Source organism: Heterodontus francisci, chromosome X, assembly GCF_036365525.1.
Source record: "Heterodontus francisci isolate sHetFra1 chromosome X, sHetFra1.hap1, whole genome shotgun sequence".
Lineage (NCBI taxonomy): Eukaryota > Metazoa > Chordata > Chondrichthyes > Heterodontiformes > Heterodontidae > Heterodontus > Heterodontus francisci.
The window spans coordinates 20,571,592-20,588,492 of NC_090421.1; the positions used below are offsets into that span (position 1 = coordinate 20,571,592).

At 44.2% G+C, this 16,901-nt stretch overlaps 1 protein-coding gene across 7 annotated transcripts in view; it reads left to right on the forward strand.

Moving 5' to 3' along the window:
• pou6f1 (POU class 6 homeobox 1) overlaps window positions 1-16,901 on the forward strand; it is a 298,595-nt gene that overhangs the window by 80,772 nt on the left and 200,922 nt on the right. For 2 of the 7 annotated variants that reach the window (XR_010971226.1, XM_068024505.1), the window contains exon 3: window positions 12,959-13,046. The exons of 1 other annotated variant lie outside the window; for it this stretch is intronic. Coding sequence is in view for 1 of the 6 variants with exons in the window: in XM_068024505.1 (XP_067880606.1) it covers window positions 12,959-13,046 (88 nt within the window). In the remaining 5 variants the exon portion in view is untranslated. Of the gene's footprint in view, window positions 1-12,958; window positions 13,047-14,032; window positions 14,106-14,416; window positions 14,535-16,901 lie in introns of those variants that run through there. 4 more of the 7 variants (XM_068024507.1, XM_068024509.1, XM_068024510.1 and 1 more) reach the window with 3 other exon arrangements.

A 16,901-nucleotide genomic window follows, 5' to 3' on the forward strand; every position in this document is an offset into this window, starting at 1 on the left:
TGCTGTCTAAGGAGCCTTGGTGCTTGCTGCAGTGCAGCTTGCAGATGGTACACACTGCTGCCACTGTGCGCAGGTGGTGGAGGGAGTGAATGTTTGTCGATGGGGTGCCAATCAAGCGGGCTGCTTTGTCCTGGATGGTGTCGAGCTTCTTGAGTGTTGTTGGAGCTGCACCCATCCAGGCGATTGGAGAGTATTCCATCACACTTCTGACTTGTGCCTTGTAGATGGTGGACAGACTTTGGGGAGTCAGGAGGTGAGTTACTCGCTTCAGGATTCCAAGCCTCTGACCTGCTCTTGTAGCCACGGTATTTATATGGCTACTCCAGTTCAGTTTCTGGTCAGTGGTAGCCCCTAGGATGTTGATAGTGGGGGATTCAGCGATGGTAATGCCATTGAATGGCAAGGGGAGATGGTTAGATTCTCTCTTGTTGGAGATGGTCATTGCCTGGCACTTATGTGGCATGAATGTTACTTGCTACTTATCAGCCCCAGCCTGGATATTGTCCAGGTTTTGCTGCATTTCTACACGGACTGCTTCAGTATATGAGGAGTCACGAATGGTGCTGAACATTGTGCAATCATCAGCGAACATCCCCACTTCTGACCTTATGATTGAAGGAAGGTCATTGATGAAGCAGCTGAAGATGGTTGGGCCTAGGACACTACCCTGAGGAACTCCTGCAGTGATGTCCTGGAGCTGAGATGATTGACCTCCAACAACCACAACCATCTTCCTTTGAGCTGGGTATGACTCCAGCCAGCGGAGGGTTTTTCCCCGATTCCCATTGACCTCAGTTTTGCTCGGGCTCCTTGATGCCATACTCGGTCAAATGCTGCCTTGATGTCGAGGGCAGTCACTCTCACCTCATCTCTTGAGTTCAGCTCTTTTGTCCATGTTTGAACCAAGGCTGTAATGAGGTCAGGAGCTGAGTGGCCCTGGCGGAACCCAAACTGAGCGTCACTGAGCAGGTTATTGCTGAGCAAGTGCCGCTTGATGGCACTGTTGATGACACCTTCCATCACTTTACTGATGATTGAGAGTAGGCTGATGGGGCGGTAATTGGCCGGGTTGGACTTGTCCTGCATTTTCTGTACAGGACACACCTGGGCAATTTTCCACATTGCCGGGTAGATGCCAGTGTTGTCGCTGTACTGGAACAGCTTGGCTAGGGGCGCAGCAAGTTCTGGAGCACAGGTCTTCAGTACTATTGCCCAAATGTTGTCAGGGTCCATAGCCTTTACAGTATCCAGTGCCTTCAGCCATATCACGTGGAGTGAATCAAATTGGCTGAAGACTGGCATCTGTGATGCTGGGGATTTCAGGAGGAGGCCGAGATGGATCATCAACTTGGCACTTCTGGCTGAAGATTGTTGCAAATGCTTCAGCCTTATCTTTCGCACTGATGTGCTGGGCTCCCCCATCATTGAGGATGGGGATATTTGTGGAGCCACCGCCTCCAGTTAGTTGTTTAATTGTCCACCACCTTTCACAGCTGGATGTGGCAGGACTGCAGAGCTTAGATCTGATCCGTTGATTATGGGATCACTTAGCTCTGTCTGTCACATGCTGCTTACGCAGTTTGGCACGCAGATAGTCCTGTGTTGTAGCTTCACCAGGTTGACACCTCATTTTGAGGTATGCCTGGTGCCAAAGTATATGGCCCAGGTGATGGAATGGAGGGAATGCAAAGAAGACCAGAGTTGAAAAAGTTGACACTACAAGCCGATGTGTAAGACTGCAGGAGACAAATCCATACAAGGACTTATAAATGACGATAAGGATTTTGAATTCAATGCATTTCAATCTCAATTGTTCAAGCCTGGCTTGTTGCATTCCACAAATTATATTTACATTGTCCCAGCATGGCAGAGCCATACAATTCTGTAAATAATTGATCATCTACATTTATAGTTATCCATGTAAGCTTCATAGCCATTCTAAACCAGATATTCATTAATCATCTCCAGCTCTTTTTGAATGAACGGTTGGTAAATATAACGTGAACTACTTTGTTTGGAGAATCCTCCACATATCTTCTGTTCTTTAATCACACATCTGGATGTCTGATTTTCTGTTGCCCTGTGGTCCTGAAGTTCCAGTTTTACTAAATAATTACATTCCACATTATCTGTGCTGTTCGGCATTTTAAAAGCTTGGATTACGTCAATTCTTATTCTATTTGCCAGTGAAACCAAGTATCTTTTTGTGAGCCTTCCCTCAACCAGAGCCAATGGAAAATCATGGTTGCTTTTTTATCATGGAACCTGCAAAAATTAAAATGCTCTGTGAAAATTGTCCTGCTCTGCTGTCTGACCTATTACCATTGCTTTCAGTTCCTTCTTAATGCTGCTGCTGCTACAGGGGATTGAATGCTGCTGTAAGCAGGAATTTCTGATCTCTCAGTAGTTTTGCTTGATCAGGAATGCCCATGCACAGTGTACAGCTCTGTTCAATTGCCCAGAACAATAGTAGCATCAGGTAGGAGCTGGAGTGACTATGAATAGCTAGTTGAGGAAAAACTGATTCAGTGAAATGCACAAAATGGGAAGTGGGGGCTGGGGGTGGGAGGGAAAGAGAGTAATAGTATGAGCTGTGAGGAGAGAAAAGAATGCTGTTCCCAATTTTGGGATGGGGAGATGAGTGCTGGCATTGATTGGGGAATGAAGGCTGAAGGCTGTTAGTGTGAACTGGCTAGTGTGAATTGAGGGGATGGGGGGGTCAGTGTGCCCGTTTGAACATGGGGGAAGGGGATAAAGGAGAAGAGTGAGTGATTTATAAAGGCTACTGCATTTATAAAGAATGCTGGTTTGACTTCAGTTGGGATATTATGGTTTGGTTTGGTGCCCCACCTCACGAAGTATGTACAGTCCTGGCCTTGGAGAAAGTCGAGCGATGATTCATTAGGATGAAGAGACAAGAGACTATTGGGGCTCAAGTATTGATAAATTTAAGTTGTATTCTTTGGAGATGAGATTAAGTGGTGATCTAAATGAGGTGTTAAACTAATGAAGGGAATTGATGGGGTCAGTAGGGAATGACTCGTCCCTCTAGAAGGGGAATCCAGACAGAATCTTAGAATTAGAACTAGACTTGAATTGACAGAGTAGTGAAATTATGGAACTGACTGTCCCAGAAGGTCAGCAGTGCACAGTCAATTCACACCTTTAAAAGGGAGATAGATACTCACTTGGAAAGGAAAGATAGTCAGGCAGGTGGAGAAAGTGCAAGGTATTCTAATTAAAAAGGTAGAGCTACCATGGTTAAATAATGGTGGAGCAGGCTTGATGGGCTGAATGGCATACTCCTGTTCCTAAGTGAGCTGGAGAGAAGGTAAGGGACAGTACCAATAGTGATCTACAAGGCGTGCAAATTCTGCAGAAGAAATGAGGGAAGAAATGCACAATCTTCTGTAGTTTTCCATTGGCCCTGCTCCTAAATTTTTAAGTTCCAGGATTGTCCTCATTTACCTTCTCTGATCCCTCTCCAAAATATATATGTCAGGATCAGCTCCTCCCGTGGTTGCGTAGTTTATCAGTGATCACTCATGAACAATGTCCAAACTCTCACATAAAGAATGGCCACTTTGGCAAAGTACAGGGAGGGAGGGCTCCCACTGTCCACTGAACCTCACTGCAGCATGATTCAGCATCTGCTTACATAACAACAGTGACTGCACTTCAAAAAGTAATTAATTGAATGGAAATGTGATGTCCTGCTTAAAATACTGTAAAGCTGCAAGTTTTTTTGATTTTTGAGGGTAGAAAAGTTGTTTTTAAAAAATATTGGGGTGGGGGGCGGAAACACAGCTCAGATAAGGCAACCCCAATGGAGATTAGAGAAGGAGATATTTATGGAAGTGGTGAACTTGGAAAGTTTATTTGCGCTATTTATGTTAAAACTTCGAATTAGGAGCAGTTCTGGTGGGTGGCTCAATGGGTAATGGTACTGCCCTGTACAGCACTAATATATACACATCAGAAGGTCCCCATTTTAATTCCTGGTCTGTGCTGAGTTATGTGGTCTCAGATAGGAAGATATGGCTACTATAATCAGAAGAAAAACTCTGGGTTGAATTTTACAGACCCTCGACGTCAGGGGAAAATGCCTCCGGGAGAGGGTGGCCACACGCCCTGACGTTGTGAGGGTCCGGCCCGATATTGCCAGCAGCAGCGAGGCCTCGTGGTGTCCCCCCTCCCCCCACCCGCTGGTCGGCGATGGGACGTAAACGGGTATGATATAGTCGGGATTACAGAGACGTGGCTGCAAGGTGACCAGGGATGGGAAATGAACATCCAGGGGTATTCAGTATTTAGGAAGGACAGACAAAAAGCAAAAGGCGATGGAGTCGCATTGCTGGTTAAAGAAGAAATTAACGCAATAGTGAGGAAAGATATTAGCTCTGACGATGCGGAATCTGTATGGATAGAGCTGAGAAACACTAAGGGTCAAAAAACATTAGTGTGGGTTGTATATAGACCCCCAAGCTGTAGTGGTGATGTTGGGAATGGCATTAAACAGGAAATTAGAGACGCATGCGATAAAGGAACATCTGTAATTATGGGTGATTTTAATCTGCATATAGATTGGGCAAATCAAATTAGTCACAATATCGTAGAGGAGGAATTCCTGGAGTGTATACGGGATGGTTTTCTGGACCAATACATTGAGGAACCAACTAGAGAACAGGCCATCCTAGACTGGATATTGTGTAATGAGAGAGGAATAATTGACAGTCTAGTGGTGCGAGACTCCTTGGGGATGAGCGACCATAATATGATAGAATTCTTCATCAAGATGGAGAGTGACGTAGTTGATTCTGAGACTAGGGTCCTGAATCTTAGTAAAGGAAACTATGAAGGTATGAGGCGTGAGTTGGCTGTGACGGATTGGGAAACTTTACTTAAAGGGTTGACGGTAGATAGGCAATGGCAAACGTTTAAAGAGCACATGGATGAAGTGCAACAATTGTTTATCCCTGTCTGGCACAAAAGTAAAACGGGGAAAGGTAGCTAAACCATGGCTTACAAGGGAAATTAGAGATAGCATTAGATCCAAGGAAGAGGCATATAAATCTGCCAGAAAACACAACAGACCTGAGGATCGGGAGCAGTTGAGAATTCAGCAAAGGAGGACCAAGGGATTGATTAAGAAGGGGAAAATAGAGTACGAGAGCAAGTTTGTGGGGAACATAAAAACTGACTGTAAAAGTTTCTATCGGTATGTGAAGAGAAAAAGATTGGAGAGAAAAAGATTGGTGAAGACAAATGTAGGCACCTTACAGTCAGAAACAGGGGAATTTATGATGGGGAACAAAGAAATGGCTGACCAACTAAATGCATACTTTGGTTCTATCTTCACGAAGGAGGACACAAATATCATACCAGAAATGTTGGAGAACACAGGGCTCAGTGAGAGAGAGGAACTGAAGGAAATCAGTATTAGTCGAGAAATGGTGTTGGGGAAATTGACGGGATTGAAGGCCGCAAAATCCCCAGGGCCTGATGGTATGCATCCCAGAGTACTTAAGGAAGTGGCCCTAGAAATAGTGGATGCATTGGTGGTCATCTTCCAAGATTCTATAAACTCTGGAACAGTTCCTACAGATTGGAGGGTAGCTAATGTAACCCCACTATTTGAAAAAGGAGGTAGAGAGAAAGCAGGGAATTATAGACCAGTTAGTCTGACGTCAGTAGTGGGGAAAATTCTAGAGTCCATTATCAAAGATTTTATAGCAGAGCACTTGGAGAACAGTGGTAGAATCGGGCAGAGTCAGTATGGATTTACGAAAGGGAAATCATGCTTGACAAATCTACTAGAATTCTTCAAGGATGTAACTCATAGAGTTGATGAGGGGGAGCCAGTGGATGTGGTTTATTTGGACTTTCAGAAGGCTTTTGACAAAGTCCCACATAAGAGATTAGCGTGTAAAATTAAAGCGCATGGGATTGGGGTAGTGTATTGCGATGGATAGAAAATTGGTTGGCAGACAGGAAACAAAGAGTAGGGATAAATGGGTCTTTTTCCGAATGGCAGGCAGTAACTAGTAAGGTACCGCAGGGATCGGTGCTAGGACCCCAGCTATTTACAATATATATTAATGATTTAGATGAGGGAACTAAATGTAATATCTCCAAATTTGCAGATGACACAAAACTGAGTGGGAGGGCGAGTTTTGAGCAGGATGCAGAGAGGCTTCAGGGTGCTTTGGACAAGTTGAGTGAGTGGGCTAATGCATGGCAGATGCAGTATAATGTGGATAAATGTGAGGTTATCCACTTTGGTAGTTAAAACAGGAAGGCAGATTATTATCTGAACGGCTATAAACTGAGAGAGGGGAATATACAGCGAGACCTGGGTGTTCTCGTACACCAGTCGCTGAAGGTAAGCATGCAGGTCCAACAGGCGGTAAAAAAGGCAAATGGTATGTTGGCCTTCATAGCGAGAGGATTCGAGTACAGGAGCAGGGATGTCTTGCTGCAATTATACAGGGCCTTGGTGAGGCCACACCTAGAATATTGTGTGCAGTTTTGGTCTCCTTATCTGAGGAAGGATGCTCTTGCTATAGAGGGTGTGCAGCGAAGGTTTACCAGACTGATTCCTGGGATGGCAGGACTGACGTATGAGGAGAGATTGAGTCGGTTAGGATTATATTCACTGGAGTTCAGAAGAGTGAGGGGGGGATCTCATAGAAACCTATAAAATTCTAACCGGACTTGACAGGGTAGATGCAGGAAGGATGTTCCCGATGGTGGGGGAGTCCAGAACCAGGGGTCATAGTCTAAGGATACGGGGTAAACCTTTCAGGACTGAGATGAGAAATGTCTTCACCCAGAGAGTGGTGAGCCTGTGGAATTCACTACCACAGAAAGCAGTTGAGGCCGAAACTTTGTATGTTTTCAAGAAGTAGTTAGATATAGCTCTTGGGTCTAAATGGATCAAAGGGTATGGGGGGAAAGTGGGAACAGGTTACTGAGTTGGATGATCAGCCATGATCATAATGAATGGCGGAGCAGGCTCGAAGGGCCGAATGGCCTCCTCCTGCTCCTATTTTCTATGTTTCTATGAGACCGTCATTAACATATGTAAATAAATTTAAATCACTGCATTAATTACCTATACGTCCCCGCCATCTGTCCGGGTCTGACATTTGTGCCGGTGGCTGGCACTTCCGCGCCTCGGATCCCCGTCCGGGGCACCAAGGCATAACACTGGTGGGGATGGGGGAGCAGGTAAGTTTCTCAGTGCGGGAAGCGGGGTGGTGGGAAGGGTTATAGTGTAAAGTTTATGTACTTTGGGGTGGGGGAAAGGTCAGGTGTGCAAGGGTAGTGTTTTGTGGGGGGGTGGGGGAGAGGGCAAGAATAAATGAATTTAATTTTTCTTATTAAATTTGTCTTTAAATATGTAAATTGAAATTCAGGACTCGAAGCCCTATAAAAATGGCATCAGCACCTACACACAGGCATCTGACGCCATTGCTGGAGACGGACAGCCTGCCCCCTCCACGTCATCGAGGGGAGGTTGGGGGGGTGGGGGGGCGGTCCGCCCCAGCTATTTAAATGAGCCGCCACGCTGAATAATGCGGCGGCTCCACGACGTGTGGTCCCCCTTGTTTTCGCAGCCCTATATTTGTTGGAACCAGAATGAGTTTACCGCAAAATTCCTTTTCTTCTGAGCAGAATGTAGTGAACCTTATTGTAAAGTTATTGTTGCTGTAGAATTAGGACTGATTAGATTAAAGAAGTAAATAAAAGCAAAATACTGCAGATGCTGGAAATCTGAAATATTTATTTTAGATTAAAGAAGACTATTTTATAACTAATGTAATTTTCATGTGGAAATTAGGATTAATTGGTATAATTCAGTCGGATGTTGTTACTTGCAGCAGAACAAATATTCATCCAAGTATCATTCAACCTACAGTTTTTAATCATGGGGAAAGTAGTTATAATGAATCTTATTTTGATATGCTAATTAGGCCCAATTAAGAGGATTGTTGAAGGACAATTCCAGACTCATGACAATACATATTTATTACAAGGCAAACCTTTCTCCATTATGATGGCCAACACGGTAAAAACATAAGAAATAGTAGCAGGAGTAGACCATTTGGCCCCTTCAGCCTGCTCCGCCATTCAGTACGATCGTGGCTGATCTTCTGCCTCACCTTCACTTTACCGCCCACTCCCCATGTCCATAGATTCCCTGAGAGACCAAAATTCTGTCTATCCCAGCCTTAAATATATTCAACGGTGGAGCATCCACAACCCTCTAGGGTAGAGAATTCCAAAGATTCACATCCCTCTGAGTGAAGAAGGTTCTCCTCATCTCAATCCTAAATGATTGGGCCCTTATCCTGAGACATTGCCTCCTTGTTCTAAATTCCCCAGCTAGGGGAAACCTCTCAGTAACTACCCTGTCAAGCCCCTTCAGAATTTTGCTTCTTTCAATGAGGTCACCTCTCATTCTTCTAAACTCCAGAGAATACAGGCCCACTTTACTCAGCCTCCCATCAGAGGACAACCCTCTCATCCCAGGAACCAATCTAGTGAGCCTTCACTGTACCACCTCCAATGCAAGTATATCCTTCCTTAAATATGGAGACCAAAACTGCACACAGTATTCCAGGGCGTGGTCTCACCAAAGCCCTGTGCAATTGTCGCAAGACTTCCTTATTCTTTTACTCAAATCCCCCTATAATGAAGGCCAACATGCCATTTGCTTTCCTAATTGCTTGCTGTACCTGCATGTTAACTGTCTGTGTTCCTTGTATAAATACACCTAGTCTCTCTGAACATCAACATTTAGATGTTCCGAAGAAGGGTCACTGACCCGAAACGTTAACTCTGCTTCTCTTTCCACAGATGCTGCCAGACCTGCTGAGTGATTCCAGCATTTCTTGTTTTTGTTTTAGATGTTTCATGCCTTTTAAAAAATATTCTGCTTTTCTGTTCTTACTACCAAAGTGAATAACCTCACACTTCCCCACATTATACTCCATCTGTCACCTTGTTGCCCACTCACTTAACCTGTCTATATCTCTTCGCAGCCTCTCTGTGTCCCCCTCACACCTTCCATTCCCACCTAGATTTGTATCGTGAGCAAACGTAGATACCTTACTCTCAGTCTCTTTGTCTCAGTCATTAATATGGATTGTAAATAGCTGAGGCCCCAGCACTGATCCTTGTGGCACTCCACTAGTTACAGCCTGCCAACTTGAAAATGTCCCATTTATCCCTACTCTTTGCTTCCTGTCCATTAACCAATCTTCTATCCTTGCTAATATAGCACCCCCAACTCCATGAGCCCTTATCTTTCATATTAGCCTTTTGTGTGGCACCTTATCGAATACCTTTTGGAAATTCAAGTATACTACATCTGCTGGTTCCCCTTTATCTACCCTACTAGTTACATCCTCAAAAGACTCCAATAAATTTGTCAAACACGATTTCCCTTTTGTAAAACCATGTTGACTTTGTTTGATCATACTATGATTTTCTAAGCGCATTATTAAGACTTCCTTAATAATAGGCATTTTCCCGATTACTGATGTCAGGCTAACTGACCTGTAGTTCCCTGTTTTCTCTCTATTCTCTCTATTTCCTTTCTCGAATAGCCGAGTTACATTTGCTAACTTCCAATCGGCTGGGACCATTCCAGAATCTGGAGAATTTTGGAAAATTATAACCAGCACATCCACTATCGCTGTAGTTACCTCTTTTAGAACCCTAGGATGTAGGCCATCAGGTTCTGGGGATTTGACAGCTTTTAGTCCCTTAAGTTTCTCCAATACTTTTCTCAGCTGATATCAATTACCTTAAGTTTCTCACTCTTATTAGCCCCTTGGTTACTCTCTATTTCTGGTGTGTAATTTATGTCTTCTGTTGTGAAGACCGAAAGAAAATATCTGTAAAGCGTCTCTGCCATTTCCTCGTTCTCCATGATAATTTCTCCTGCCTCCGCCTCTAAGGGATCAACATTTATTTTAGCTACTCCCTTTTTTATATACTTGTTTTTAAATTCCTGGCTACTTTACTCTCATATTTTCTTTTTTCCCTTTTAATCAACTTTTTGGTGGCCCTTTGCTGGTTTCTAAAAAACTCACAATCCTCAGGCTCACTACTATTCTTTGCAACATTATAAGCCTCTTCTTTTAATCCAGTACTATCCTGAACATAAACAAAAAGTGCTGGAAATACTCAGTAGGTCTGGCAGCATCAGTGGAGAGAGAAGCAGAGTTCACGTTTCAGGTCTGTGACCTTTCATCAGAACTGGCAAAGGTTCGAAAAGAATTGTGTGTTAAGCAAGTGAAGGGGAGGGGGGTGTGGGCGAGAGAACAAAGGGAAAGATGTTTGATAGGACAGAGGGTGATTAAATTACAAGGCTGTCCCCGGACATGTCCTGCCACCTTCAACGATTTGCGCACATATACCCACAGGTCCTTCTGCTCCTGCACCCCTTTTAGAATTGTATCTTTTATTTTATATTGTCTTTCCTTGTTCTTCCTTTCAAAATATATCACTTCAAGCTTCTCTGCATTAAATTCATCTGTCATGTGTCTTCCCCCACCTCCCCATTCCACCAGCCTGTCTGTCTCCTCTTGAAGTTTATCACTATCCTCCTCACAATTCACAATACTTCTAAGTTTTGTGTCATCTGCAAATTTTGAAATTGTGCCATGTACACCCAAGTCTAGATCATTAATATGGATCAAGAAAAGTTGTGGTCCTAATACTGACCCCTGGGAACCTTCTTCGAGTCCAAAAAGACAACTGTTCAACACTACCCTCTTTTTCCTGTCAATCAGCCAATATTGTATCCATGCTGCCACTGTCACTTTTATTCCATGGGTTTCAACTTTGCTGACAAGCCTGTTACGTGGCACTTTAACCAACACCTTTTGGAAGTCCAAGTACACCACATTAACCACATTATCCTCATCAAACCTCTCTGTTACTTCATTGAAAAACTCAATCAAGTTAGTTAAACACTATTTGCCCTTAAAAAAAATCCATGCTGACTTTCATTAGTTAATCCACATTTGTCCAGGTGACTTTTATTTTTGTCCTGAATTATAATTTCTAAAAGCTTTCCCACCGCCAAGGTTAAAATCACTGGCCTGTAGTTGCTGGGTTAATCCTGACAGCCTTTTTTGAACAAGGATGTAACATTTGCAATTCTCCAGTCCTCTGGCACTACTTCTGTATCTAAGCAGGATTGGACGATTATGGCCACTGCCTCTGCAATTTCCACCCTTGCTTCCCTCCGTATCCTCAGATGCATCTATCCAGTCCTGGTGACTTCATCAACTTTAGGTACAGCTAGCTGTTATAGTACCTCCTCTTTATCAATTTTTTTAGCCCATCCAGTGTCACAATACCACCTCTTTCACTGGGACTTTGGCAGCATCTTCTTGGTAAATACAGATGCAAAGTACTCATTTACGGTTACTTGTATATCAGTTGTGTTTAATTATATGCAGGTGGATGGCATTATTTGGGATTTCATTTCAGCACATATAAAGAGACATTTACTGAAACAGTGTGTGGTTGAGTTTGGAAGTATATGCTTGTATTGTTTCACTCTGTAAATAAATATAAGACTGAGTAGAGATTGACTCCAGTATCATCCTTCACCTTTCTACATTTACTACCTAGCAATGCCCTCTACCTCCATGCTTAAATTCCCTTTTTGGTCCCTAATTGGCTCCGCTCCTCATTTTACCACCTTTTTACCATTTATATCCCCTCTGAACTTTTTATATTCAGCCTGGTTGTCACTTGTATTATCAACCTGACATCTGTCATGTGCACCTTTTTCCTGCTTCATCTTGCTCTCTATGTCTTTCGTCATCCAGGGAGCTCTGGATTTGTTTGTCCTACCTTTCCCCCTTGTGGGAATGTACCGCGACTGTACCCCAAGTATTTCCTATTTAAAGGCAGCCCATTGTTCAATTACAGTTTTGCCTGCCTGGACGAGATCCATTCTCATCCCATTGAAGTTGGTTCTTGCCCAATTAATTATTTTTGCTCTGGATTGCTCGTTGTCCTTTTCCATAGCTAAACTAAACCTTATGATACTATGATCACTGTCCCTTAAATGTTCTACTGACACTTGATCCAGTTGACCCACCTCATTCCCCAGAACTGGATCCAGCGATGCCTCCTTCCTCGTTGGACTGGAATCATACTTATCTGGAAAATTCTCCTGAACACACTTTAGAAACTCTCTTCCCCTCTCTGCCCTTTACACTATTACTATCCCAGTCTATTATTAGAACATAAGAAATAGGAGCAGGAGTAGGCCATTCGGCCCCTCAAGTCTGCCCCACAATTCAATAAGATCATCTGCCCCAGACCTCATCTCCTCTTTCGTGCCAGCTCCTCATAGCCCTCAACTCCCCAATATTTCAAAAATCTATCTATCTCCTCTTTAAATACTTTGTGATCTAGCCTCCACAACTCTCTAGGGTAGAGAATTCCAGACATTCACTACCCTCTGAGAGAAGAAATTCCTTCGCATCTCAGTTTTAAATGAGTGTCCCCTTATTCTGTAACTATGTCCCCAGCCCTTTTCTGAGCTAGGTTTCTGTTATCGCCACAACGTCATATTCCCACATGGCTATTTGCATCTGCGGCTGATCAACCTTATGTACCACACTCTGTGTGTTCACAAACATGCACTGAAAACCTACTTACTTATTTACTTCTAAGTTACTGAAACATACCCTTAATTGAGAGCTAAAATAAGTTTTGGGCAACAGATAAAAATTTGAAACATAAAGCATTTGGACAAGCACTGCTGAGATCAGGGATGTGAAACGTGTTAACTGAAGCTGTGTAATTGTGTCATAGTTTGTGAGGCATTTTGAATTTTGATGTTCTGTCAGTGTCTCTGCTTGTTTGACTGCCAATTTGTTCTATCTTATACAAATTATTTTCATTATATATTTCAAATTAGGGTGATAGAATTTATCATCTTGTGTGACAACATTGTGACCAGAACTACCACTCCTTTCCCAGTTCCTGGTGTAATGGCCTTTGTTCAGGTACTTTAGACCAATATTAACATACTTATAACTTGCTTGGAGAGATTATAGTGTTTAGGAAATACCTAACTATATATTCAGAGGAGTTCCATGATTTATTTCTGAAGGAAGTGATATTTAGAGATTGTGCTTCGAACCCCACTAAAGGATAGTCACTTCTGTTAGGAGATAAGATACATAACACATTGGGGTTACTGAAGTGATACTGAAGCCCTCTTAAGGCTAAATAAACACCATGGAGAGGTTTTAAAATGAGTAAACAGGTGGGATTGGGTGCATGTGCAGGGTAAATGGGCAAAACTTCTGAGTGCATCAGGAAGCCGGCTCCAACTCATTGACTTCCGGGTTTCACTGAGGCGAGACAAGAGCAGCCAAGCTGCTTTTAGGAGGCAGGTTGGCTTTGTAAATATGATAATGCGGCTAGAAAACTTGGACTTAACCAAACAAATGCTTTCACAACACTCCTTGTGGAGCAGGAGGAACAGCAGTGTTTCCTCCTGGCCCCCTAAGCTCCCCCCTCCCCAAAAACAAAAAACAAAACCGCAACCGGAATCAGACTCTTTCACCCCCCCCCCCCGGGCCAAACTGCGATCGGGGATTGGAATCCCCCTCCCCCCACCTACCTGGAGTGTTATTTCAGGTTGTTTTTCTTCAGGTTTGCACTTGCTGATGTTCTATATTCAGTATATTCACACCTAATCTGTACTAATGCTTTGTCTTTCAAAACACCATTAACATATTGTTTGCCTTTGCTCTGTGACCTTTTGGTCAGCTATGTGGCCTGGTCCAATCTGCACCTTCTCCTTTGTTATCTCTTGCCCAACCCCCACCTCACTTGTTTATAATCTGTGACTTTTCTAATATTTGTCAGTTCCGAAGAAGGGTCACTGACCCGAAACGTTAACTCTGCTTCTCTTTCCACAGATGCTGCCAGACCTGCTGAGTGAATCCAGCATTTCGTGTTTCAGATTTCCAGCATCCGCAGTATTTTGCTTTTATTTACCTGGAGTGTTCCCCACTCAACTGGAAGCCAAACTTGTCAGTCAGTATCACTTCCAGGTGGGGAACCTATCAGGGCCAAAAGCTGCATACTGTAGAGATAAAACCAGGATTCCTGCGTGTTACTGGTTTCCAACCACTGCCCCCCCCCCCCCCCACCCCTCCTGGTGTGTCATCAAATAAAATCTCCCCCAATAACTCAAACTCCTTTATTTTACTGTAAATTATTTCTGCATCTTTTATCTCACCTATGGGAAAGAATCCTCATAACCCATTTCTAACTTAGTTAGTTAACTGCAAGTTATAAAGTTTCTCTCTCCCTCAAAGTAAGCAGTTTAATCCACTGTTGATTGTATAACTTCTGCTTTTAGACTCGGTCGATTCCGTATAAGTATTACTTCAGTGCCGACCAAGGAAGAGAGGACTTTGCCAAAGCTATGATAAACTAGAATTTGTCGGGGTGCCGGAGGAGATAAAAATAAAGACGAGGTATGAGAACGGATCCTTGTGCTTAAAGTGGATAAGTCACCCGATCCCAATGGGGTGCATTCTAGAATGCTGAGGGAAGTAAGGGTGGAAATTACGGAAATGCTGGCCCCAATCCTCCTTAGATACAGGGGTGGTATCAAAGGACTGGAGAATTGCAAATGTTACACCCTCATTCAGAAAAACAGGAGAAGGATAAACCCAGCAATTACAGGCCAGTTTAACCTCAGTGGTGAGGAAGCTTTTAGAAACAATAATCTGGGAGAAAATTAACAACCATTTATACACGCATGAACTAATAAAGGAGAGCCAGCATAGATATGTTAAGGAACAATCATGTTCAACTAACTTGATCGAATTTGGTAATGAGATAACAGTGAAGGTAGATGAGGACAGTACAGTTGATGCGGTGTATATGGACTTTCAAATAGCATTTGATAAAGTGTTACATATTAGGCTTGTTAGCAAAACTGAAACCCATGGGATAAAAGGGGCAATAACAGCATGAATATAAAATTGACTAAGGGGTAGAAAGCTGTTGTGCTGTTTTTCAGACTAGAGGGAGTTAGACACTGATATTCCCCAGGATTCAGTATTCGAGCCAGTGCTGTTTTAAATATACATTAATGACTTGGACTTGGGGGTACAGGGCACAACTTCAAAATTTGCAGATGATACACTTGCAATTGTATTAAACAGTGAGTAAGATAGCATGGAGACAGGCTGGTGGAATGAGCTGACACATGGCAAATAAAATTCAACACAGAAAAGTATGAGGTGATACATTTTGGTAAGAAAAATGAGGAGAGACGATACATGTGAAATGGTACAGTTTTAAAGCGGGAGCAAGAACAGAGATATAGGCACCGCCCACTGGCTGAAAAGTCAGGGGCAAGCCCACCTCCACCGGGCCTGGAAGCCATGCTTCTACTTTGGCCTCGGTCGGGACGTCCGCCCCCCTGAGGCAGGAAGAGCTGCCAGCCAATCAGAGGGCCGGAAAATATGCAGTCCTAGCAGCAGCACCGGAAGCGGTGGCCAGTGCTGGGACTGCACCCAGCAAGAAGAAGACAATGGATGTCGCCCTTCAAAAAGGTAAGTGGGGATAAGGCCTTGCCAGGGACAATTGGCTAGGACCCGGGGAGGGGGGGGAGTGGTCAGAAAGCAGGACAGGGGGCAGTTTTAGTGGGGGCAGCCCATTCTGCTGGGGGGGCCCTCCGAGGGGCACAGGGTGCCCCATCAGCATGGCCCCACACCCCAGCCTGGAAGGAGGCCACCAGGTATTACTGGGCGGCCTCCTCAGGTGCTGAAGTGTACATCCACTGCTGGTAAAATACCAACGGCGGCGAGAGGAGGCCCGTAAGTGGCAATTAATTGGCCTATTAAGGGCCCCAATTGGACTGGGGCGGGTGGGCCGTTAGCCACCTCCCCTGCCACTGGTAACCCAGCCTTTGATCTGGTCTTGTAGTGACAGTAGTTATATGGCTGATCCAGTTAAGTTTCTGGTCAATGGTAACTCCTAGGATGTTGGTGGTGGGGGGTGGTAATGCCATTGAACATCAAGGTGAGATGGTTAGATTCTCTCTTGTTGGAGATGATCATTGCCTGGCACTTGTGTGGCGCAAATGTTACTTGCCACTTATCAGCCCAAGCCTGAATGTTGTCCAGGTCTCACTGCATGTGGGCACAGACTGCTTCAGTATCTGAGGAGTTGCGAATGGTGCTGAACATTGTGCAATCATCAGCGAACATCCCCACTTCTGACCTTATGTTGGAGAGAAGGTCATTGATGAAGGAACTGAAGATGGTTGGGCCCAGGACACGCCCTAAGGAACTCCTGCAGTGATGTCCTGGAGCTCAGATGATTGACCTCCAACAACCGCAGCCATCTTCCTTTGTGCTAGGTATGACGCCAATCAATGGAGGGTTTTCACCCTGATTCCCATTGACCTCAGTTTTGCTAGGGCTCCTTGATGACATACCCGGTGAAATGCTGCCTTGATGTCAAGGGCAATCAGTCTCACCTCACCCCTGGAGTACAGCTCTTTGGTCCATGTTTGGACCAAGGCTGTAATGAGGTCAGGAGCTGAGCGACCCTGGCAGAACCCAAACTGAGCAGGTTATTGCTAAGTAAGTGCCGCTTGATTGCACTGTTGACAGCACCTTCCATCACTTTGCTGATGATCGAGACTAGACTGATGGGGCGGTAAGTGAACGGATTGGATTTGTTCTGCTTTTTGTGTACAGGACATACCTGGGCAATTTTCCACATTGTCGGGTAGATGCCAGTGTTGTTGCTGTACTGGAACAGCTTGGCTAGGGGTGCAGCTAGTTCTGCAGCACGAGTCTTCAGTACTACAGCAGGGATGTTGT